We start from the raw sequence: 26,263 nt of genomic DNA, 5'->3' as shown, positions 1-26,263 counted from the left end.
ACAATGAATTTCATTGTCAGCAAGTTTTCGTCTTGGTTTAGGGAGCACTACCGGGCCTTTGAACTGCAACCATGTACAAGTGACAAAATGTCCCTGATAACATATGATGAACTGGCAGAGAAGTACCCATCAAATGACTACTTCATTGGTCCCCTTCGAATGGTTACATTGAAAAGATATCCTTACATCAAAAGCACATAATGAATATGTGAGTAAACAGCTCTAATTAATAGCTTACTCAATATGCACTTTAATCTCACTGGCATAAGCACCTTCAGTAGCACCTGGCTTTATTGTGATGTTCAGCCACTAACTCCCTGTGACTTGTTGAATCTAACAGTCTGATAGGCCCATTCGCACATCTTCTAGACAAGAAAACCTTTAATCTGTGTTTTTGTTGAGATTAGTCAGAATTTTTCTCAGTTCTCTCTTAAGTACCGTTGTGAAACATTATGTTGACATCTCAATTTTAATGCTTTCAATTTTATACATAGTTACTGGATTTATGTTCATGTATATATATATTTTCTTTTTTATATATATATATATATATATATATATATATATATACACCCAGCACGCCCCTGCGGGCGGTTTATCCTTCAAGCTCGGGTCCTCTACCAGAGGCCTGGGAGCTTGAGGGTCCTGCGCAGTATCTTAGCTGTTCCCAGGACTGCGCTCTTCTGGACAGAGATCTCCGATGTTGTTCCCGGGATCTGCTGGAGCCACTCGCCTAGCTTGGGAGTCACCGCACCTAGTGCTCCGATTACCACGGGGACCACCGTTACCTTCACCCTCCACATCCTCTCGAGCTCTTCTCTGAGCCCTTGGTATTTCTCCAGCTTCTCGTGTTCCTTCTTTTCCTCTTTTCCTCGACATTTTGCTGCAACGTTTTAAAGAGCCAGAAAGTAAATAAGCAGCAGACAGAAATGAGGCAGGTGGAATCTTCTTGCGTTTCACGCATGTGCAGGACTGGAACGTAAGCGCTTTTAGCCGTTTCAATGTGGACGCACAACTCTGTGAAAACGACTAAAAATGCTAGTGTGTACGCGGAGCGTTTTCAGATGAAAATGCCGTTTTCAAACCTATCCGGGCTAGTGTGGACGTAGCCTCAGTTGGTCGGCACAGACTTTCAGGCAGGAGGTGGACACACCGTCAGATCCTGGTGCAGGTAGGAGGTCAGAGGTGAGGGCTGCAGGTAGTGTTTTAATCTAGGTGTGAGGTGAAGGTGAGCAAATGGAAGGTGTGAATCATTGTCTACTGTTAAAAATGTTATCCAAACCCACCTGGAGCTTTTGAAAGACACGGTGAAAAACATCAGCTTCGATCGAGTCATTCGTCTGGGAGAACATCCTCCGAGGTGGATTCTCCAGCAGCTCTTCTGCTCCTCATTTCGGGGAAATCAGCAGGAGGGTTTTTATGCCAGCGCCACCTGTCACTCTTCTCCAGTCTGTCCTGCTACCCCTGGTGGTAACTTGGCCTCTTTGTGTGCCGCACGGACATCGGAGTGCAGTCGGGACACTTTCCCTGTGACTGTCCTCTGATGGAGGTCGGTCAGGTGTTCTGTGTCTTTGGCCTTCCGACACCTTCCCCCAGAAACTCACACTCAAGACACGTGAGCTTGACACAGCGACTGGGGAGACAGGACTGACAAACCACAAGAGAAGATGAGACGCAGAGGGAGGGAGAACTATCATCAGTAAGAAGCAAAGAGCTAGAAACTAAACACAAACTAAATGATCTAATAAAAACTCACAATTACAAGAAGACCAAACATAAGCAACTTTATTTACTTAGAATATAATTTTAGCCTGATTTACAATTCAATTCAATTCAATTCAATTTTATTCATATAGCGCCAAATCACAACAAAAGTCGCCTCAAGGCGCTTCATAGATACAGAGAAAAACCCAACAATCAGATGACCCCCTATGAGCAGCACTTTGGCGACAGTGGGAAGGAAAAACTCCCTTTTAACAGGAAGAAACCTCCGGCAGAACCAGGCTCAGGGAGGGGCGGGGCCATCTGCTGTGATTGGTTGGGGTGAGAGAAGGAAGACAGGATAAAGACATGCTGTGGAAGAGAGACAGAGGTTAATAACAGATATGATTCAATACAGAGAGGTCTGTTAACACATAGTGAGTGAAGAAGAAACACCCAGTGCATCATGGGAATCCCCAGCAGCCTACATCTATTGCAGCATAACTAAGGGAGGATCCAGGGTCACCTGGTCCAGCCCTAACTATATGCTTTAGCAAAAAGGAAAGTTTGAAGCCTGATCTTGAAAGTAGAGATAGTGTCTGTCTCCTGAATCCAAACTGGAAGCTGGTTCCACAGAAGAGGGGCCTGAAAACTGAAGGCTCTGCCTCCCATTCTACTTTTAAATACTCTAGGAACAACAAGTAGGCCTGCAGAGTGAGAGCGAAGTGCTCTAATAGGGTGATATGGTACTACATACACATAACGTAACATCCATAACATAAACCCTGGGACCCTGGGCCATGACATGGGAGGCTGGCCACTGGCATATATTCTGGGGATGACCAGTGAATAAATTTACAAAGTACATTATGTATTTGGTATTCTTATATGTGTATGTTATCTTATAACCTCTCCAGTGTGACAGTTTTCTAAAAATTGGTAAGATCTCACTTCTCAGAACTAATACTACATTGTACAATAAAGATCCACCCAGGTATCTTACCTTCATAATTGTATTGGATCACTCTTAGCCAGCTTCACGTTCTGCCCTAACTAATACTGTTGACAAGCCTGGTACATATAAATGACACATTATTCTCTCTCATCTGTTTAAACAAGTTTAAAAACTCCCCAAAGATTGATTCTGTTCATCTGGACGTTTTCAGTGGGAGAAACGTTTCATCATCATCCAGGTGACGTCTTCAGTCTCAGCTGACTGCAGGTTTCAATCTTATAAACAGTACATTTGCATAATGACTGAAACCAGCTCAGTGAAGGAACAATGGGCTGGGAGGTCAGTTCCTTGGTCATAATTAAAGTCAATTCTCATGACCATTGATTTATACATCGGGGAAACCAAACAACCAAAGTGGATGGAATAACACAGAAGAGCCACCTCGTCAGGCCAGGATTCTGCAGTCTGTTCACACCTACAGGCCAGTGAACACTCTTTCAATGATGAGGATGTAACATCCTGGACAGGGAGGAACGCTGGTTTGAGGGCGGAGTCAAGGAGGCCGTTTACGTGAAAAGGGAAAGAGCATCTCTGAATCGAGGAGGGGGCCTAAGGGTACAACTGTCACCATCTTACATGCTGTGATTGCAGCCATTCCCCAACTCTCTGTAAATGGGACTCATGAACATTGATCAGTGGTTGTTGATCAGTTGTCATCAATGAAGAATTTGCATATTAATGATCAAGGAACTGACCTGAAACCTGCAGTCAGCTGAGACTGAAGAAGTCACCTGGATGAGTGACGAAACGTTTCTCCCGCTGAAAACGTCCAGATGAACAGAATCAACTTTTGGGGATTTACTTACCTGGATGATTGAGCATGCATCCAGAAAGTTTAACAATTATAAATATGTGTTTAGTCTCACGGATGGTGCCAGCCTACTGTTAAGATCCCAGTTACCTCTGTACAGAAGTCTGGACCGGCTATCCGCTCAAAGTGTCCAAGTCTCTGATCCTAGATGTATTACCACAATGCATTAACAGAAACTGATTTAAGCCACTGGTGGGGGGATTCACCCAGCACTAACTACCTCTGTCTGAACGCCTACTTCAGATATTGCTCAAATTGTGCAATCACACGATTTGAGCAATATCTCGTTCGATCACGGGATTTTAATACTGCATTTTTTTTCATATCTTGACTGGTGTATCAGAAGTCTTATTTGAGTAGTTCTTCTTCTGTCAGCATTTACTTTTCTGTCAGAAATGAGTCTTCTAACACTACCCCCTTGACCTGTGGTATACCTCAGGGTTCCAAGCTGCATATAATGCTGTTTTCATTGTGTATGAAAACATTTTCATTGCATTAAAATGCACACTTGAGTGTATATTTTAAAAACCACTTTCACACTGATGACACTCAGATATACAGCCTCTAAAACCAGGCACCACCACCAGTGGTGCCTACTCATTCACCTTCTGCCTGGCTGAGGTTGAATCCTGGCTCTTAGTTTTAGTTTTAGACATTCAATTCAATTTTATTTATATAGCGCCAAATCATAACATACAGTGGGGCAAAAAAGTATTTAGTCAGCCACCGATTGTGCAAGTTCCCCCACTTAAAATGATGACAGAGGTCAGTAATTTGCACCAGAGGTACACTTCAACTGTGAGAGACAGAATGTGAAAAAAAAATCCATGAATCCACATGGTAGGATTTGTAAAGAATTTATTCGTAAATCAGGGTGGATAATAAGTATTTGGTCACCTCAAACAAGGAAAATCTCTGGCTCTCACAGACCTGTAACGTCTTCTGTAAGAAGCTTTTCTGTCCCCCACTCGTTACCTGTATGAATGGCACCTGTTTGAACTCATCATCTGTATAAAAGACACCTGTCCACAGCCTCAAACAGTCAGACTCCAAACCCCGCCATGGCCAAGACCAAAGAGCTTTCGAAGGACACCAGGAAAAGTATTGTAGACCTGCACCAGACTGGGAAGAGTGAATCTACAATAGGCAAGCAGCTTGGTGTGAAAAAATCAACTGTGGGAGCAATCATCAGAAAATGGAAGACATACAAGACCACTGATAATCTCCCTCGATCTGGGGCTCCACGCAAGATCTCATCCCGTGGGGTCAAAATGATCATGAGAACGGTGAGCAAAGATCCCAGAACCACACGGGGGGACCTGGTGAATGACCTGCAGAGAGCTGGGACCAAAGTAACAAAGGTCACCATCAGTAACACACTACAACGGCAGGGAATCAAATCCCGCAGTGCCAGACGTGTTCCGCTGCTGAAGCCAGTGCATGTCCAGGCCCGTCTGAAGTTTGCCAGAGAGCACATGGATGATACAGCAGAGGATTGGGAGAATGTCATGTGGTCAGATGAAACCAAAGTAGAACTTTTTGGTATAAACTCAACTCGTCGTGTTTGGAGGAAGAAGAATACTGAGTTGCATCCCAAGAACACCATACCTACTGTGAAGCATGGGGGTGGAAACATCATGCTATGGGGCTGTTTTTCTGCCAAGGGGACAGGACGACTGATCCGTGTTAAGGACAGAATGAATGGGGCCATGTATCGTGAGATTTTGAGCCAAAACCTCCTTCCATCAGTGAGAACTTTGAAGATGAAACGAGGCTGGGTCTTCCAACATGACAATGATCCAAAACACACCGCCCGGGCAACAAAGGAGTGGCTCCGTAAGAAGCATTTGAAAGTCCTGGAGTGGCCTAGCCAGTCTCCAGACCTCAACCCCATAGAAAATCTGTGGCGGGAGTTGAAAGTCCGTGTTGCTCGGCGACAGCCCCAAAACATCACTGCTCTCGAGAAGATCTGCATGGAGGAATGGGCCAAAATACCAGCTACTGTGTGTGCAAACCTGGTAAAGACCTATAGTAAACGTTTGACCTCTGTTATTGCCAACAAAGGTTATGTTACAAAGTATTGAGTTGTATTTTTGTTATTGACCAAATACTTATTTTCCACCCTGATTTACCAATAAATTCTTTACAAATCCTACCATGTGGATTCATGGATTTTTTTTTCACATTCTGTCTCTCACAGTTGAAGTGTACCTCTGGTGCAAATTACTGACCTCTGTCATCATTTTAGGTGGGGGAACTTGCACAATCGGTGGCTGACTAAATACTTTTTTGCCACTGTAAGTCGCCTTGAGGCGACTTACAGTGGCGCTTCATAGATACAGAGAAAAACCCAACAATGTGACCCCCTATGAGCAAGCACTTTGGCGACAGTGGGAAGGAAAAACTCCCTTTTAACAGGAAGAAACCTCCGGCAGAACCAGGCTCAGGGAGGGGCGGGGCCATCTGCTGCGACTGGATGGGGTGAGAGAAGGAAGACAGGATAAAGACATGCTGTGGAAGAGAGACAGAGGTTAATAACAGATATGATTCAAATGTATCCCATTCGTCTATAAGAACTACACTTTCCACCACCCACTCAGATTTTAATGTCCTGACACTTGCTCTGTGGTTTGTGACTGGATTAAGGTTTGACAACTATCGCGTTTACCTTTTTTGAAAACAGTGTAGAAATTGGATTTATTTGTTCAGTGTGTTGAAGTCCAGTGTATACTGAAAGGTAAACCCACAGGCAATATAAGCTATTCTTGCTTTTAAATTTTGATTTATATAAAAAAACGATTAAAACACATGTGTACAACTCTTTATATACCCTTAGTCATTTTTTATATAATTTGTAGCGTTTATATTTTATTTTTATTACAGTATCACTATTATAGAAACTACAATAGCAGCCAGTCATAAGTTGTTTGTCTTTATTGATGTGCAGCACATATTTGCATATTTAAATGAGAGCACTTGATTTCTTTTCTGAGCCTGCAAACACATAAACTCAAACATGTCAGAGTTTGTGAAATTATAATGTGAACACACACATGTTGATTAACATATTCTTTTAATAAATAATATTGTCATGAAAAACATAAACACCGAATAACAGCTTGTGTACATTTGAACAGTGCATGTTCATATTTTTTCTTTATATCATTACATGGACCAGTCAAACCAAAGATCAGCACATTATGCAAAAGAAGATGAAATTTAATTTAGTATAGGTGGGCAGGCAACTTACACGAACACCAAAAAAGTTCTGATAACAAGGTAATTACTTGATAAGGTTGGACGGATGAGGGACTGGGGTGTCATAACTCTCCTAGTCCATGAAGCCACCGTATCTCTTCTGTAGCTCACCACCGTTCTCCGAAGCTCGTTTCATCTCCCCTTCATTCTTGCTGTCCACCAGCCACTCAGGCCTACCCACACGCCTCATGAACCCTCCATAGCGTTTCTTGAGGCCTCGGCCTAACACTGCCTCTAGCAGGTCACCCTGCGCAACCTCCCCTTCAGCCCGACGCATGAAACCTCCATACCTCTTTACTACCTCACCTCCCTGATCTACCCCCTTATTGCTACGCCCAATTTCTGTATTAAGGAACTTTAGGATGTCCAGGTGGAGGTTTTCTTCATCATTCTGGTTTCTGGTTTCCTCTAGTGAGCCCTCTGTAGAGGATGAGCGGCGAGACATGAAGCCACCATAGCGTTTCATGAATCCACCATACTTCTTGGACATTTGTTGTTCTGGTGATCTTGCAAACTCATCATCAGTGTTCAGGGTTCCTTCTGCTTCCTGCGCCCCCTGTGCATTGGGGTAAGCATCCATTGGAATACGGCCTTCCTCTTCCAGCAGTAAGTCCTGGCACAGGCGCAGCTTCTGGCTGTCCAACCCACCATCACACTGAGGAGAGCATGTCTGAAAAAAAAAAAATCAAAATTGCTATCAAGTCTTTCATAAATGCAATAGCTTCCAAGTACAACTCGCTGTTTTATCCAGTTCAGTATTCATTTGAATCAGTTTTCAGCTTGAGCTGGACACTATAAATGACTGCTTCATTTAGAAGTCCATGCTGAACCATCTTTCTTCAAAAACATCAATAAACTATCAATAATGATGAACAACTGTTCAAATGTTTCTGTCTTCCTTTATAATCAGAAGTTATATGAAGGCTCTATACTACTCATAAAGCTAATACCTCTTACACAGCTCTTTTTCTGTCCTTTTTAATAACATAAGTGACAATGATACATTTTCATTTTGTAAAGTACCACGACAACTTCTAGACATCAGAAAAGTATTTATGGAAAGTGTATTTTTAAAAGGTGAGGTATAATAAGACCCATTATTGACTTTTAGATCTGTTCCAAGATTTTTCTTTTCTTGTTATTTTTTATTTATTTGTCCTGTTTTTAGCCACAAGATTCCCATTAAGTTCTTGTCCTGGTCAAGAGGGCAGCATAAGCAATTAAAATTTCTAAAAAGAAAAGAAACAAAAGTAAATTTTAAGAGAACAACAGCATGCAATATCCACACCAAATTCCACCTGAAGTCCAAGATTTTGTAACAGCAACATCTGCTCAGGGCAGCACATAAAGCTCTGAGGACATGCTGGACACATGTTGAATAATCTGAGTGTTAGTGGCAATCTGACCCCTGAGCAAAGTTGCTGGTAAGAAGACAGGTTACCGAACAATTTCTTGGCAATATATAGCAACAGTTTATTTTCTGAATGAAAGCTAGAGCCTGAGCTTGTTGCACATGTTATATATTATATGTGATAAGACTGTGATCACTAAATGTAACAGTTTCTCTATTTCTAATTCAGTTTGTGCTTGTTTGGAAGAATTGAAATAGAAAAGAATTTCATATTGTTTTACTTTTTTGTCACAGACAAATGATAATAATATAAGAATGAATGATTTTCAGTCTTCCCTTAATGGTTTATTCTGCTGTTACTGTTGTTTTATTTCCCCTCTTCATTAAACCATGACACTGTTACCTAATGAAATGTTACTGAACCTGAAGAGAGGCTGACACAAACAGACACACAAAGACACAAACTGTGTCACGATAAGACAGCAAAGGCATAAACTCAACAGTGCAGAGAAACAATCAACAAGAACACATTACAACGGGTCCACGGTCTTAGCGATTGCTTTAACTACTGACAATACATTTTCCACAAGACGTCTCATCTGTTCCTCACCTGTCATGAGTGTAGCAGATACATCTAATATAAACCTGCTTAAGTTATGAATTCATTTAACTCCAAGCGAAGGAACATAGTCATAATAAATGCAACTGCTGGGCCCTTGAGCTGCACACTGTGAGGATAATCTGCACGTAACCTCTTGGTATGATTGGATTTCACTTCGTAGAGTCATCACAAATATGTTGACTCGAAAAAAATGTTCGATAGCATGTAGGGAGAATTTGTGCCTCGGTTAGTTTTCAGTGCTGTTTGCTTTTGAAGACTGAAAATTGAACTGGGAATATATTAGAATATATTAGCACCTAATACATATTTATCCATTTTCCTCTAAAGACAATAATGTACATTATATGTATATATATGCACACATACATTTGTTATAATATAAAAACAGTGTAAGTGCCTCTTCAAAATGTAAGGTTCTGCAATTCAGATCTCAATAGATACCAATAACATTCAGAGAATGAAGTAAGTAAGAAGTAATTTAAATATACTAAATGCACTGATAATTAATTAAATGATTTGAAATTCTTTCACATGTAAAATATGATATGGAGTAGTCTTCTTAGAATATGAAACAATGCAAAATATATGTTCCAAACATAGAGTTTTTATTTCTCTGGTCAATATTTTAACTTGTCTGTGTCTCAACATGAAGCACGCAAGGCTGAAACCTGTAACTGCATATGCTGCATACTCAAAGTGATTGAAACATCAGCGTCTGAATTATTTCAGTTTTGAGAAAAACCTAAAACAAATATACAAATATATATACAAATATTAGACAAATATAAAACACGAAGAGTGCGAGGTCTTAAATGGAAAGAAAAGGCAGGGAAACGATAAAATGCATTTGCAGTTTGAAGAACTCGAATGCCAGATCAATATTATAGCCATCAACAGATCTTGCAAGTGGCATTTGAAAGGGAAAAGGGAGGCGTGAAAAGAGGAAAAGACTAAATCAAATCAAGGAGCGAGAATAACATAATATACAGAAAAAATGGCATGGGTTGAAATCCCACAGAGATTACAGTTACGACTGTTGTCTAATTTGGTATAACTGAGTCTACAAATGTGAAAAGGAAAGCTATGGAAACTAGAAGGGAAATAAAAACGGAAAACAGGCGGAAATGTAGTTAGTAAAGAAAAAAACGGCATAGAAAACTGAACAGAAAAGAATAAAGTACAAAAGAATAGCAAAGGCAAGAAGTTGTGTCGTAATGTGTTCGCTGAACACTGTAAATGTCACTTTACATGTTTTTTATGAACTATGACAAAATGAACTGCTTTCAGGGGAGAAGAAAAACTGACTAATGGCTTGTATAAAAAGTACAATCCGACTGACCGTGGACAGACGGCACAGTGCCACTGTCAACTTACTGATTACAATTCATGAATTATTCATTTGTCTCTTTTTAAGAAATATAAACAAAACAATATATAGTGACATTACCATTGATGAGAAACCAGACTGTTGTCCCAGCAGATGGTATACGCAAAGTGCACACTCCTTCCCGCAGTCTGTTCCAACCACAAGTGACACACAAACGCCCAGAACCATCATCCACATGCAACTGCTGTATGCGAGGGAAGCCATGGTCTAAGTACGGAAATGAGGGGAGAGAGGAAAAAATTAATTTTAAAATTAATCATTTTCAGACAAATGTTCAACTGAGTACCAAGTACACGACTGATACTACTGGTTGTAACGAACTAGTAGCAATTTATAATGCCACCTTTTATGAGCAGTGACAATTAAAAAATATTTTAAAAAAATGTGGCAAAGGGAGTGCGCCTTCAGGTGATGTGCCTTATTCTCTATGATTTATTACTAGCTGTAGATATAGTGGGTAGTATAAGCACCGGTGCATCACTTTAAAAAAAGTATTCGCTATCTTACCTCTGCTTTACTTTAACAGAAAATAAAGCCGCTCGGAGATTTCCTCGTCCTGTGCCCTTGGGAGTAGCGGCGGGCTGTGAAACTGGACTGGCTCAAGTCTGTGCACTCAATATATCTGCGCGCAGCTCCGTGAGCGGCAGGCTGTGGGAAGAGTGGCCACGGTTCAGCCAATCAACAAAAGACATACACACTGCTTGGTCGCTCCTCTAATCGGCGCTGTATCTTCCGTCTGCTGACAATGACAGAAGTGCAGTGTGTCGCCTTTTAGCGAGAAAAACAAATACCATTACTATCATCAATTTAAAGAGCTGGGTGCAGTGCTGTGTCCGGATGCGCTGCGGGGTGTTAAAGTAGTTGGTGGCAACGACGTCACTGTATAATAAGACAGAAAACGTAAGAGGCGTTTGGCACGACCTGAACCCCACCCTCCATAACGATCGCCACTCAGTCAGATTTGGAGGTGCAGTGCTGGCACAAATAAATGCGTAGAATAGTCTCAGTTTGTTGCTCTATTTGTTTTTTCTACAGGTACATGACATTCAAATGGAATAATTCAGTTATTTAGTTCAATATAAAGTACGGGAGGGTTAATTTAAATAACACTGTACACATCAAACAACACATAACGATTTTTCACCACTTTACTACATAATTCTGGATAATTCATGAAAAGTTTTGTAATATTCATATACTAAAACAGACAGTGAACAAAGTGACCTAGTCTGTTACACAATCCCCATTTCCCACTTAATCTCCTTCACACAGATAGCTGTTATCATTGCTTCATGCAGGACGTTTTTTAATTAAAAAAGGCGTTCTGCTAACATTACCAAGGCACTTCACTGTTCCAGCACTTATTTGTTCAGAACAACAGGCTCAATAAAGATATCCCGGCATCAACTGCGTGTTGTGTCTGTGTGTGTGCACATGTGTGAATGCACACAACATTTGCATATTGCTTCCTTATGGGAAACTGCAGTGCAAATGATAAACATTCATCCAATTTTATTAACACACAATTTCCAAGTACAAGAAGCTGGCGAGGAACTTGTGGAGTGGTCTCGAAGAAATCACCTCTTTCTGAATATCAGCAAGACAAAAGACATGGTGGTTGACTTCAGAAGGAAAAACAAATGTGACTAGGCCCATCAACATCATGGGTGAGGAGGTGGAAACTGGACAGCTGCTGGTTCTTGGGCATTCACCTGAATGACAGACTGGACTGGGGGACCAGCAGTGCTCTATAAAAGAAGGGAATGAGCAGACTCTACTTTCTAAGGGTGCTCGTATCCTTTAATGTGTACAGTAATCTGTGTGCAGAACTTCTACCGGTCTGTGGTAGTGAGCGCCATCTACTCTACAGTTTCTTCTCAGTTAGCCAACTGAGATTTGGGTGGGTGGGTGGTGAATATACATTTTTTCTGTAAGTTATGCTGAAATGTTTTGTAATTCAATTCAGTGCAGTTCTACTTTAATCAGTTGCATTCACTAAACAACAACACTGTCATGGTCTGGGTGAGTTACAGTAATTTTCCACAGTGGCTGCTCTCCTCCTTGGGGTGGAGCCTTCGCTGCTCCTCCCAGAATCACCACCTGAGACTGATTGAGACAGCTGTATTTAAGACCAGCGTTCACAAAAGTGGATGCACAAACACAGAGAGTTAAGTATTTTTGATTAAATTATTTTCATTTAACCTCCATAGTTCATGTTCATAGTGTTTACATAGCTGTTGTTCATAGTTTCTCACAGTCCTCAGATTAGAATTAAACTCATCTGGTTCTACCCTTCAACTTAGCCTTGTTCCTAGCTTCAGCACATGTAAGTATTGTTACCTTCACACTGTTATAAATCAAGTTTAACTGTGGAACTGAAGCTCTAGACACTGCCAAACAAAGGCTCACAGATCTGGCCACAGAGCTACATCAACGAAGCCAAAAGAATGACCCTGTTCTCCAAAGACCCGTCCAAATTGTAAGCGCACTTCCAAGGGAAGAACAGTAAAATGTCAGACCCACCCAAAGCAGAAACTCTGGGACAAAGAAGCACTGTACATCTGCCATAACAAGAATTAGTCCACATCACAAAGTCAGACATCCAGCAAAGCTGCTGGTAAATGAAGCAATACATCAGGACTCTAAGACCAGGCAGTACAAAGCTTAGTGCCATCTGGACTGACTACATGAAAACCTACAACTTACTGGCCCACAGTGGATGCTACAAGAGGCAGCTCACACAGCTGAAGACAGATGGTAATGAGGAACGGATGTAGAGACTGCCATTGATGACCAAGACAGCAAAAAGGTTTTATTTTAAAAAGTGAGTCCTTAGAAGTCACAAGAATAACGCCACTTGTATTGCCATTGAGATTGAGCTGATTGTTCTTTGTTTCATTGAACAATATAGTTGTGTGTTGTCTGCATAAAAACATGAAAACGATGGAAGATGTTTCCTAGAGGAAAAAGATAAACTATACATAACAGAAGTCACCCAATGATCCCTGAGGGACATTATGTGACTGAGGCTGATGTTGAAGTTATTGGACTCTAGATTTTAAGAATGACGGTGACAGAGGCTGTTTTGAGAGATATAAGAAAGTACCAGTGAAACGAGGTGGCCATGGTAGTCATGATCAGTGCCAGCGTAGGAAGACAGTCTTTGCTCAAGGAAGTTGGAAGGATGAACATGTGGAGGTTTTGGACATAATATGAGTTTGGTGATGTTTTTCACAGAGCACAGTTGAAAGGAGGATAACCTGGAACATAAAGAACTTGCGGTATCTCCCCAGATGGAGTTTTGTACTTACAGGGATTAGAAAAAGAGAGCTTATTTTAGTCACACGGGATCCTCTTTATCAGCTCGTTTTCAAATCCAAAATCAATTTTAAGATAAGATAACTCTTTATTGTCATTGCACAGTCATACATAGTACAATAGTACAATGAAATTGGAAAACTGTCCTACGTCGGCACTACATATAACACGACACGATACGACACATCACAACGCAACAAACAACACAACACAGTATATTAACTTAGTATAAAAAAGAAGAAGAAGTGTATGTGTATTGCACACTGTTATTATTGCACATTAATTATTATTGCACCTTGTTATAAATATAAATATTATTGTTATCGTTTTAAACATTGTTACCTCCCCCTAAAAAAGTCCAGGGAGGTATCCAGTCAGGTCAGCTATTTACATTGATCAGGGCTATTGCCCTGTTGTAACAGCTGTCCTTGAGTCTATTTGTTCGGGACCTCAGCAGCCTGAACCTCCTGCCAGACGGCAGCAGCTTAAACACCCGGTGTCCTGGGTGTGTGCAGTCCCGTACGATGCTGTGTGCCCTCTTGAGACAGCGAGTGCTGTACAGGTCCTTCAGGGAGGGAAGAGGATGTCCAATGATTTTTTGGGCCATGTTGATGACCCTCTGGAGTGCCTTTCTGTGTGCTGTGGTGCAGCTGGAGAACCACACACCGATGCAATATGTCAGCACACTTTCAATGGAGCAGCGGTAGAAGACGGTCAGCAGCTCCTTCTTCAGGTCCATTTTTCTGAGGATTCTCAGAAAGTGGAGACGCTGTTGGGCCTTCTTTAAGACCGCAGTGTTAGAGCTCCATTGGAGGTCTGTGTCTATGTGCACACCCAGAAACTTGAAACTGGAGACCCTTTCCACGCACTCCCCGTTGATGCTGACAGGCTGCAGCTCGGACTTCCTCCTTCTGAAGTCAACTACCTGTTACGGTTCTGGGTCCGTTGGACCCAGTATTTTGAGTTTATTATGTTTTGGTGTAATTTTGCATCATGGATTGTTTTCTTGTTCTCTTGTGGTTGTGGTGATTATTATTATTATTATTATTATTATTATTATTATTATTATTATTATTATTATTATTATTATTATTATTATTATTATTAGAGTTTCATGTTTCTGTTATCCATATTTTAGGAATTGTGGTTTCATGTATAGTTCAGTTCCATGTGTCATTTTCTGTCTCTCTGTGTTGAGTCCGTGTCTCTGAGTTGTGATTCATGTTTCCTGTTTTATTGTGAAAGTCTGTCTTATGTTAGTGTGTGCAGCTTTGTTTCCCCCGTCTCGTTAGCCCTGATCTCCCCCAGCTGTGTCCCCCTTCTGTGGCCCATTCCCTCATTACTACCCTGTGTATTTAAGCCCTGTGTTTTCCCATGCTCGGTGTCGCGTCGTACCCTCAGATTATGCCTGTGTGTTCCTGGTCTCCGGTTTCAGTGGTCACTTCACGTTTGGTTTTCAATAAAGCTAAGGTTCTGATTCACAATTCTGTGTTCGAGTCCTGCGCTTGGATCCTCCTCTCCGCCTGCCCGCACACAGAGCCCTGACACTACCAGTTCTTTTGTCTTGGTGGTATTGAGGTCCAGGTTGTTATCTACACACCAATCTGACAGCCTCTGAACTTCAGCTCTGTACACAGTCTCATCTCCCCCTGAGATGAGCCCCACCACGGTGGTATCATCTGCAAACTTGATGACTGTGTTGTCTGGGTGGGAACTAACACAGTCATGTGTGTACAGAGTGTACAGTAGGGGACTCAGTACACAGCCTTGTGGAGAGCCGGTGCTGAGGCTGAGGGCTGAGGAAAGATGAGGCCCCACTCTAACTCTCTGTACACGGTCTGAGAGGAAGTCTCTGATCCAGCGGCAGGTGGTGGAAGGAAGTCCAATTTCCAGCAGTTTAACTATTAGTCTGTCCGGGAGTATCGTATTGAAAGTCCTTCTCTTCACATACAAGGTCTTAAATAATCAGGCCCATCTTATCTTAATGACCTTGTAGTACCATATCACCCTATTAGAGCACTTCGCTCTCGCTCTGCAGGCCTACTTGTTGTTCCTAGAGTATTTAAAAGTAGAATGGGAGGCAGAGCCTTCAGTTTTCAGGCCCCTCTTCTGTGGAACCAGCTTCCAGTTTGGATTCAGGAGACAGACACTATCTCTACTTTCAAGATTAGGCTTCAAACTTTCCTTTTTGCTAAAGCATATAGTTAGGGCTGGACCAGGTGACCCTGAATCCTCCCTTAGTTATGCTGCAATAGACGTAGGCTGCTGGGGGATTCCCATGATGCACTGGGTGTTTCTTCTTCATTCACCTTTTTTCACTCAGTTTGTGTTTAATAATGAGTTTTTAATCTTTGACTCTCTTCCAAAGCATGTCTTTGCCCTGTCTTCTTGCCCTCACCCCCAACTGGTCACAGCAGACGGCTGTGCCTTCCTTGCCAGGTTGTGCTTCTTGTTCAAAGGGAGTTTTTCCTTCTCACTTTTGCCGAGTATTTACTTGGTGGACAGAAAATAGGGCAGCACAGTGGCATACTGGTTAGCAGTGTTGACTCACAGCAAGGCCCTGAGTTCGACTCCTCCATCTGAAGGAGTAAAGCCTTCCTGTGTGGAGTTTGCATGTTCTCCCCATGTTTGCATGGGTTCTCTCTGGGGACTCCGGCTTCCTCCCACCATCCAAAGACATGCAACCTGCAATTAGTGGGGTTAGGTTAATTTCTGATTCTAGTGTCCATAGATGTGAATGTGAGTGTGAAGTGTTGTCTATCTTTCCGTGGTAGTCCTGTAACAGACTGGCAACCTGTCCAGGGTGTACCCTGCCTCTCGCCCAATGGTAGCTGGGATAGGCCCCGCCCCCCTGTAACCCTGATAAGGATAAGTAGAAGAAAATGATTTGACATGATCTATCAGTAATTCTTTTAAGGTATAATACTTTAACATTCATTGTATTTTACTATTAGGTTAGACTGTTGCTGTTCCCTGTGGTCCAACAGAAATCAGTCTTCATCATCATATCTCAGAGTCTCGTATTATTCCAAACAGGCTTTTATTCATAGAGGCTTTCTGTGTTGATAATAATAGTCCAACCTAATTATCTTCTGACCTGTGTTAAGAAATTGATGATTAACTATCAGTAACATTATATGAGACTTAGTTTTCTGTGTTTACCAATGACAGCATACTTAATATGATTTCTGATATTCAGAATCATGTGTAACAAAGGCTGGAGACACATTTCTTATCTGTTCACATCCCTGCAACAGTCTCACACACACAGGTCGGTCAAAGACACTTTCATTATTCAAACTACTGTGACAGAGGTGTGATGTGGCTCCATTGCACAGGGGGATGCACTAAGGGGGCAATGCCAGGGTGGCTGCGAGGACAGCTGCTCCCACTTGGTCAGTTATGCTCTCCCTACTTTAGTGATGCCGGGACCTGGAGAGACATCAAAAGTTATTGATCACACGTTTAAACAAACGCTATAAATTTTAAAAAGAAACTTTGCTGCTCACGTATTTCATCTGGGGACCATACTGATTCACAACTACATCGCATTCATCTTATTAATTAGACTTAAGAATTAAGAATTAAAGATCATATACTATTACCACAAGCACATGCAGATATTTAGCCACCTGTATCACTTTTAAGGTAAAAAGCTGGATGACCTTTCACCTGAAAGGCAAACTGCGGGGGACTCTCATTCTATTACACTTCTCTCAACAATCAAGCTGCTGGAGGACTTCCCATGATGCACTTCCATTCCTCTTTTACTCCTGTCATGTCCAATGAACCACTGAGTGTAATTTATCCCAGTCTCCAACAGTTCATGTTTTGTAATTCTCTCTCCTTCTTTTTTCTCTTTGCTTTCAGAGCCTAGAAGCTGCATGTGTCGATATCATGCTTGTAGTTCAAAAGATGTGTCAGGGATAAGCCATTGGGATTTAGCAGGAACATCTCATAGTGCTATGGAGACATTTTGCCCCAGAAGTGCCAAACTCAACAAACGTTGGCGCTGAGCTTCACGGTTTTCATGCAACAAAGACTGACTGCCTGCTGCTTCCTTATAAAATAATCCAAAGAGGTCACCAGGAGCAGGTGTGTGATTCACACCATGTGTGTGGAGACCAGAAGGCAGGAAACAGCCCACCTCCAGTGCACCAAAACCAGTCCATGCCCAAACACACACACACAAACTGTGAAATGGGAGAGAGAAGACAGAGGACACAAAAACACACAGGAAATGTCAGGCTTCATGGAGACGACCGATGGATCATCGCTGCTTGGGTGCATAGCTGTTTTTAGTTTCCAAGTCCAAATGTTTTTGTGGCTGCCGTCAGAGACACACAACCACAAAATATTCTCTCTGCATTAAATTATAACTCTGATAGTGCCTAAAGTTTTAAAGGGCAGTAAGCAGAAAGCATTCGTGCACTAGTCTGATAGTTCTCATTGTGCACATGCATGTCTTGCATTCGAATTATGTTTCTCCAACAGAAAATAAACACACTGTTGACTGTAAGTCATTACCACACACACAACACCTGGATTATTATATATAATTATCTTTGACTCAAAAACATTAGCATCAATTAGGGAATCATGTTAGCTATCAGTACCTCAGGGAAAATTATCCTTTTCTCAGAGAGTAATTTTCCCTGAGCCTTTATTACCCAGCATGATTATGTTGTTTCTGATAATGATGGCTAATCAAGTATCAACACTACTAGCAGGTACCAGCTTCTGTGCTGGTACCTGCAGAATTTGATGCTGATAGCTGCTCCTTCAGCCCCGTCACTCTCTGAGACTAACAGAAGCAAATTGTGAAACTGCTGTTTTACAATTCTGGAGAAAGAAAAGAAGAGAAGCAGAAAGCAAGCTAGTTGTAATCATTAGAGGGATGAGCTTCATAGAGTGGATGGCTGAATGATAAAAAAAAATAGGTTAGTGGCAGTGCCATAGGGTAGAGGAAATAAGGAATTAGTTTGAGCTTTTCCTTGGTGCGGGGATGTGTGAAATGAAGTAAAGAAAACAAGAGGAGAAGGTCAGAGAAGGTTGTAGAGGAAGGTGCTGGTTAGATAACAGGAAACGGTGACAAAGAAGAAAACAACAGAGAGCAAAAGACATGTAATAAAATAACTGAGTCAGTTGGAAGCCTTGGTTTGCAGCTGAGTTCCAGTATGCTTCATTCTAGAGGCAGAATTGGTCGTGACTTTCACTGGTAATATATGCACAAACATGCAGAAAGACACACACACACACACACACACACACACACACACACACACACACACACACACACACACACACACAGTGTTGCTGGCTTGGCCAGGTTTCTATCACAGCACACTATTTCACTAAGATGTGTTCATTGCAAAGCCTTCAGTGGGGTCATATTGTAAACTTTTATTCATGTGTTGTAGAATGTGGAGGAATGAGAGAATCTCCCACTAAACATTGGGTATTCTTGCTTTAACCTTGCTTTGATCTGTGCAAAGATATTTTTACAGAGCTATACAGACTCTATATAGTCTAATCTGGCCTTCCTGTTCTTGCGTGTACAGGAAGTGCAGTTTGTACCTTGTTGTAAACTCTATTTCCACTGATCTCTTGCATCTCTTGATTGCAGACTTTGATGATGACCCTCTTAGTTTTAGTAGGAGGATATTCATCAATGCTGTGAGGACAACCGGGGCACTGGTGAGACACAAGGACACTAAAGGTACTTGAAATGGCCCAGGTGAATGTTAAAAGCATTTTCCACTCATCTCCCTAATTTAACAGAACCAAATGATAAGCGTTGGATGGTCCATCTTGGTTAAGATAGTGGTGCAAAAGCTCAAAAGCAGATGAGAGACGAGGCAAAGAATATTTGTTTTTAACAGTAATCTCATTTAAAACATGGAAGTCAATGCAGGGCCATAAGGTTTTGTCCTTCTTATTAGCAAATTACCCCGAATCTAAAGGGGCAGAAAATGAACACATTATGCTTGAGGCCAAAGAGTCAGTGATGTACTTTTCCATCACTTCCTGTTCTGATTTTGATAGCCTCTACAACCTGCTGCTGGGAAGTGTTGCTCCAAGGAGAAAGATTCCCAACAGGTCAATAGCACACTTGTACAGCCAGTGAGAAGGAAGCAATATAGCCACATCCTTGCAGAACACTTCAGGTTGTGTTAGGCAGAGGGCACTGTAGGAAGACCAGGTAGTTTTTCATGACAATGATACGGGAACTGGAAGGGAAGCAGATCTGAGACCATCCTGAGGACAAGGAAGCCTCCAAGTTATGGTGGTGAGCTTCTTGTTGAGGAAGGAAGTGCTGAGCAGAATTTAAGTCTGTTAAGTCAGTTTTCTGACCTGACATTCTGTCATAACCAGTGTGCAGGCTGGACTCAAGCACAGGACTCAGGAGATCTGATTCAGTTAATTTATAATGATGGTAAAATGATACCGTATTTTCACGACCATAAGACGCACTGTACTAAAAGGCGCAGTCTCAGTTATGTGTGCCATTACTGTATTTAACACACACATAAGGCGCACTGGATCATAGGGCGCATACAAGTACCGTATGCGTATTTAAAAATAAAGCGGGAGCAAACCTGAGTTCGGTACCTTACTCACATTTCTATTACCAGTAATCGTCATCATCAACAACACACAAGCATACAAGTGTGCGTATTTAAAAATAAAGCAGGAGCAAAACAAAGTTTGGTACTCACATTTTTATCATCAATCAAACCCATCGAAGTCCTCATCCTCTGTGTCTGAATTGAACAGCTGCGCTAAATCTCCATCAAACATGCCAGGTTCACTTTCTTCACTGTCAGAGTCACTTTCCGTGCCGTGCGGCTCCTCGGAAATGATGCCGGCTTTTGCGAAAGCTCGAACAACAGTGCCAGCAGACATGTTAGCCCAAGCATCTACAATCCATTCGCAAATTGTGGCGTAACTCGCCCGGCGCTGCCTTCCACTCTTGGTGAAACTGTGGTCTCCATCGGTCATCCATCGCTCCCAGGCCGCTCGCAGCCTTACTTTGAACGGCCGGTTCACATCGATGTCCAGCGGTTGGAGCTCCTTTGTCAGGCCTCCCGGAATGACAGCAAGCTCACAGTTCATTTGTTTCACTAGTTTTTTCACATCGGCTGTGAGATGGGCACGCATAGAGTCACAGATCAACAGCGATGGTGATGCGTGGAAAAAACCACCTGGTCTCCTTACATACACCTCCCTCAGCCACTCTTTCATCATTTCCTCATCCATCCAGCCCTTTTCATTTGCCTTAATGATGATTCCTGCTGGAAACTTCTCTTTAGGCAAAGTCTTTCGCTTAAAAATCACCATAGGCGGCAGTTTCTGTCCATTAGCATGGCAGTCAAGCACAACAGTAAAAGAAGACTTTTCGTGCCCCGTTGTGCGTATCGCTACCGTGCTGGTCCCCTTCTTCTCCACAGTGTGACTCACCGGGATGTCAAAAGTGAGCGGCACCTCGTCCATGTTTGTGATGTGGCTGGGCTGGATGTGTTTGGCGGCGATGTGTTTGCTGCAGTAGGAGCGGAAGATGGCCAGCTTTTCCTTATAATCCGCTGGAAGTTGCTGCGCTACCGTAGTCCTGGTCCGGATGGAAAAATGGCACCGTTTCATAAAACGAAAGCACCAAGATGGACCTCCTTGGAAATGTTCAATGTTCATCTCTTCAGCTAGTGAAACTGCTTTTAGCCGAATGGTGACCGTCGAAATGCTTCTCCCGCTCGTTCTTTGCTCGATGATCCACCGCTCGAGTCTTTCCTCCAACTCGGGCCACCTCGCCTTATGTCCGCGGAAACTCAGCTGCGTTTTCTTGACCTGCCGGAGCTTGTTTTCTAGCTTCCTCCATTTGCGAACCATCATTGTTAATCTTAAATTCTCTCGCGGCTGCTCGATTTCCATGTTCCTCCGTGTAGCTGATGGCCTTCAGTTTAAACTGTGCTTCATAAGCGTGTCTCTTTGCCATTTTCAGGGTTGTTAAAACAACGATGTTCCACATAATGCACATACCTGTTCTTTTAGAACGGCTGTGGACCGGCTGTACGTGGACGGACAGCTCCACCGCGACCCCAACATCACTCCGTGGCTGTATTAACCTCACACCAGATAAGAATCAGCTACACCATTTCCCTATCCACTCACACTAACTTGCATTAACATCTGTTTAACTTACCAGTATCAAATCGCATCTTAAAGTGTGATTTCATAGCAGAATTAACACCGTCACTCTCCGTCAGTAATTGGAATGTTTACGTTTTTTTTTTGTTTTTGTTTCTGTTTTTTTTTTTCTTCTCGTTTTTTTTTTTTCCTCCTCTCTTTTCCCCCTCTTGGTTTTATGCTGCTCACCCCTGTCCTTGGTTTCTTTCTTTATTCCTTTCACTGCCTCGATCACCTGCTTCGACACTCATCCATAAACATCCTTTATTTCGACAGATACGCACCATGCGCTCAACGGCAGCACATTTACTTCAGTCAGACAGCGCACACAGTCATATAAGATACACACACACTTAAGCCAAGCCTACTCATATTAGTAACTATGCTTACACAAAGTCAGACTCAGGGAGCATCTCGCCACACATTTTTTCTCTCTCTCCTTCTCTTTATTTATGAACAAGTGACGTATTCTCTCCACCTGTCTAAGCGACGCACACAGCATACATCCCTAGTTATACACAAACATCTATGGGTACACTGAGGTTCATTACATGGAATATAAATGGAGCTGGCTCCAGAGAAAAGAGGTTAAAAATATTTAACCAACTCAAAAAACTACAGGCAGATGTTGTCCTTTTACAAGAGACCCACAGACCTCTTAGAGGTTCGAATGAACTTAAAACACCTGAGTTTCCTAATGTGTTCTCAGCTTGTTATAATTCTAGACAAAGGGGAGTAGCAATTTTAATACATAAAAATATTAATTTCACAGTACTCGATACAGTTATAGATCCAGAGGGCAGATTCTTAATCATTAAACTATCTATACGTGATAAAAAGCTATGTATTGCAAGTGTATATGGTCCAAATGTTGATGATCCCTCATTCTTTCATGGTTTTTTCAGTGCACTCTCTGAACACTTAGATGGCACACTTGTTCTTGGAGGCGACCTCAACCTTGGACTAAATGAAGACATGGATAGGCTCAATACAGCTGGAACTCAGCGTAATTGGCAGTCCACAAATATAATCAAACAGTATATGAGCGACTTTGGTCTTTGCGATGCATGGCGCTCCCTTCACCCCACCAGTAAGGAATATACTTTTTTCTCACATGTCCATCACTCCTACTCTCGTCTGGATTATTTTTTGGTCAGCAGCTCACTGCTGAACGACATTTCAGACACTGAGATTCACCCTATAGCTGTCAGCGATCATGGTCCTGTATCTTTAACACTAATGCACAAGAATAATACTACGCCAAGAAAAAACTGGAGATTTAATATATCACTACTTAAAGATGAAGACTTTATTAAATATTTTAAAAAAAGAGTGGACTTCATATTTGGACTATAATGACACTCCCGAAACATCAGCTTCTGTTCTATGGGAAGCAGGGAAAGCTGTGATGAGAGGTAAAATAATTTCTTTCTCATCACATAAAAAGAAAAAAGAAAACAAAAATATTCAGGAATTAGAAAAAAACATCAAATCACTAGAAGAAGCCTACGCGTCCCACCAAGATCAGGAAACATTGAACAAAATACGCAAAACAAAACTAGAATTAAATGAGATAATTGATAAAAAAACAAAATTCTTAGTACAAAGACTACGCCTACAAAATTATGAACATGGTAATAAATCCGGTCAATTTCTAGCAAACCAGCTAAAAATAAAGAAAGAAAAAACAACTATATGTGCTGTTCAAGATTCATCTGGGAACACATTATATGATCCGATACAAATAAACAACATTTTCAGGGATTTCTATAAAACGTTGTATTCACCACAAATAAACCCATCTAAAAAAGAAATTGATCAGTTTTTGGACAACATAACTCTTCCAAAATTATTGGACACTCAAGCAATGGCACTGGATTCACCACTGACACCAGGTGAACTCCAGGAAGCTCTGATAAGTATGCACAATAATAAGGCTCCAGGTCCAGATGGCTTTCCTGCAGAATTCTACAAAGAATTCTGGTCGATTCTAGCACCAGTTTTCTACAGAACGTTGTTGGAAATTAAAGAAAAGGGCAGACTTCCATCAAATATGAATTCTGCAAACATTAATCTCCTGCTAAAACCAGGCAAAGACCCTGTATATCCCTCAAGCTATCGTCCAATATCCCTTATAAATGTAGACCTTAAAATAATCTGCAAAGCTCTCTCAAAGAGACTGGAGAAAATAACCCCCCTCTTAATTCATCCTGACCAAACTGGTTTCATAAAAGGTAGGCACTCATCAACAAATACACGTAGATTACTTAATTTGATAGACTACTCATACAGTAAAAACCTAGAAACTACAATATTCTCTTTAGACGCAGAAAAAGCGTTTGACAGAGTTAACTGGAAATTTCTATTTGCAACTTTACACAAATTTGGTTTTGGATCCTCTTTCATAAACTGGTTAAAAATATTATATAATTCCCCAACAGCTTGTGTCAGAACAAATGACCAGACATCCTCCAGCTTCTGTCTCTTGAGGGGCACCAGGCAGGGATGCCCACTCTCCCCTTCACTATTTGCAATTTTTATTGAACCACTAGCAGCAGCAATTAGACAGAATTCAGTAATTAAGGGCATAAAATGCAAGAACGTGGAACATAAAATCAGCCTTTATGCGGATGATGTGTTACTCTTTCTCCAAAATTCACAAACCAATATCTCTGGGGTGATTGAATTGATAAACTCTTTTGCAAGAATATCAGATTACTCAATTAACTGGTCAAAATCTACAGTTCTACCGATTAATTGCTCCTTCCATAATTCCTCTTCTACACCACTGCAATCGGGAAATATAAAATATTTAGGTATTAATGTTTCTCCCAAGCTTGCAGATCTAACTAAATTAAACCATATCCCACTTTTAAAGAAGGTAGAAGATGATCTGGCTAGATGGAAATGTCTACCCATATCACTCATGGGAAGGGTTGCCGCTATAAAAATGATGGTCTTACCAAAAATAAATTATTTATTCTCAATGATCCCAACTAAACCGCCACAAGATTGGTTCAGATCTCTAGATTCATGTATGTCCAAATTCCTTTGGAAAAATAAACCCCCACGTATAAGCTTAAAAACACTACAAAAGACCAAGGATAAAGGAGGACTAGAACTGCCTAACTTTCAGCACTACTTCTTAGCCAACAGGCTTCAGTTTATCTCAGGATGGCTAAAACATACCCTCTTAGATGAACCTTGGCTAGATGTAGAACAAGCACTCTGCAATAATCTAGAGATCTCAGACCTACCATTTATCAGCTCAAACATCCAACGACATGAATGCTTCAAAAGCATCAACATCAGCTCTTCTCTGACAGCATGGTGGGAGTTTCTAAAATTGACGGCGTCTTCATTAATCCCATGCAAACGTACACCTATCTGGAACAACCCTGACATATTACAAAACAATAATATGATAAACTTTTCAGATTGGAGTGGTAAAGGAATCAAATATTTAGAACATATACTAGAAGGAACAGAATTTATTTCATTTGACGGACTAGTTACACAATATGGGATCAACAAGAAAAGATTTTTAGAATATCAACAAATTAAATCCATAGTAAAAAAGAAATTTAAACCGGGTCAAGTTGAACTACAAACACCACCAAGTGTGGTTCAATTTCTTACTCTTAAAACCCCCAAATTACTATCCAAAATATACAGAATGCTTTCTAAAACAGATGAATCAATATCACTTCCTATTGCAAAATGGGAAGCGGATTTATCAGTTAACTTAGACCTAAACTTCTGGTCTCAGATTTGCTTAAAAACCTTTCATCTAATTAGAAATCCCAGTCTTCAATTAATTCAATACAAAATATTACATAGAGTGCACTATACAGGTCATCGGATGCTCAAGATGGGCTTTACGTCTACCAACAACTGCTCACACTGCCAAACCAATTCACCGGACAATTATATCCACGCTCTTTGGTTCTGTCCACCAGTTCAGAAGTTTTGGCGCGAGATATGTGAAGACTTATCGAAGTGTCTGAAATGTAACATTCCAACTTCCCCCTTAGTGTGTTTGTTGGGCAGCTTAGATAATGTCACTTCAGAAAAGAATATAGCCCATATGGTTTTCACTGCCCTATGCATAGCCAAGAAAACAGTCCTCATGAACTGGAAAAATAAAAATAATCTTAATTCTAACCAATATAGAAATTATCTATTAGATTACATTAGTCTTGATACAGCCTCTGCCACCACATCAGATCAATTGCTCTGGGCTCCTTTGATCAGCTCCATCACCTAGTGGGGGTGGGGGGTCATAGTTTGGTCCCGCCTTCACTGTTGTGATTGGTGTGGGGGTAGGGACAGGCTTAGGGCGTCGGGGGGTTCCCCGGAGGCATCTTCCTTGGGGGGCTCAACCCGGGGTAGCGGTCATGTCCGGTTAGGGGCTCTGTTGGCTCTCAGGTGACTGTTTCCTCGTGGCTGCGTGCAGCGGGGCTAGGGGAGGGTCTGTGCTGACGGACGTGGGTTACTGACCTGGTAGCCTGGCTGCCCCTGGGTGGGTCCGGGATGGGCGTGAGGTTGTGGGGGCACTCCGTCTCTGGGCTGGGACCCGGACCGGGCCTCGGGGGCTTGGGTCCTGGTTGGTGTGTTGC

The 26,263-nt window shown here is 41.7% G+C and overlaps 1 protein-coding gene across 1 annotated transcript; it reads right to left on the bottom strand.

The window, feature by feature from the left end:
* Positions 1–6,446: 6,446 nt before the first annotated feature.
* Positions 6,447–10,956, bottom strand: LOC147309185 (proenkephalin-A-like). The gene is made up of 3 exons (XM_086272009.1): positions 10,653–10,956; positions 10,206–10,352; positions 6,447–7,455 (listed from the first exon to the last, which is right to left on the bottom strand). The coding sequence occupies exons 2-3, from the start codon at positions 10,347–10,349 to the stop codon at positions 6,859–6,861; spliced, it is 741 nt and encodes a 246-aa protein (XP_086128135.1). The 5' UTR covers positions 10,350–10,352; positions 10,653–10,956; the 3' UTR covers positions 6,447–6,858.
* Positions 10,957–26,263: the final 15,307 nt, after the last annotated feature.

The sequence above is a fragment of the Aulonocara sp. 'chitande type north' Nkhata Bay genome, linkage group LG18 (genome assembly GCF_057382095.1).
Source record: "Aulonocara sp. 'chitande type north' Nkhata Bay isolate Kocher_YH1m ecotype deep benthic linkage group LG18, A_spYH_male_GT1.1, whole genome shotgun sequence".
Taxonomy (NCBI): domain Eukaryota; kingdom Metazoa; phylum Chordata; class Actinopteri; order Cichliformes; family Cichlidae; genus Aulonocara; species Aulonocara sp. 'chitande type north' Nkhata Bay.
This window is presented reverse-complemented; position numbering and strand designations above follow the sequence as displayed.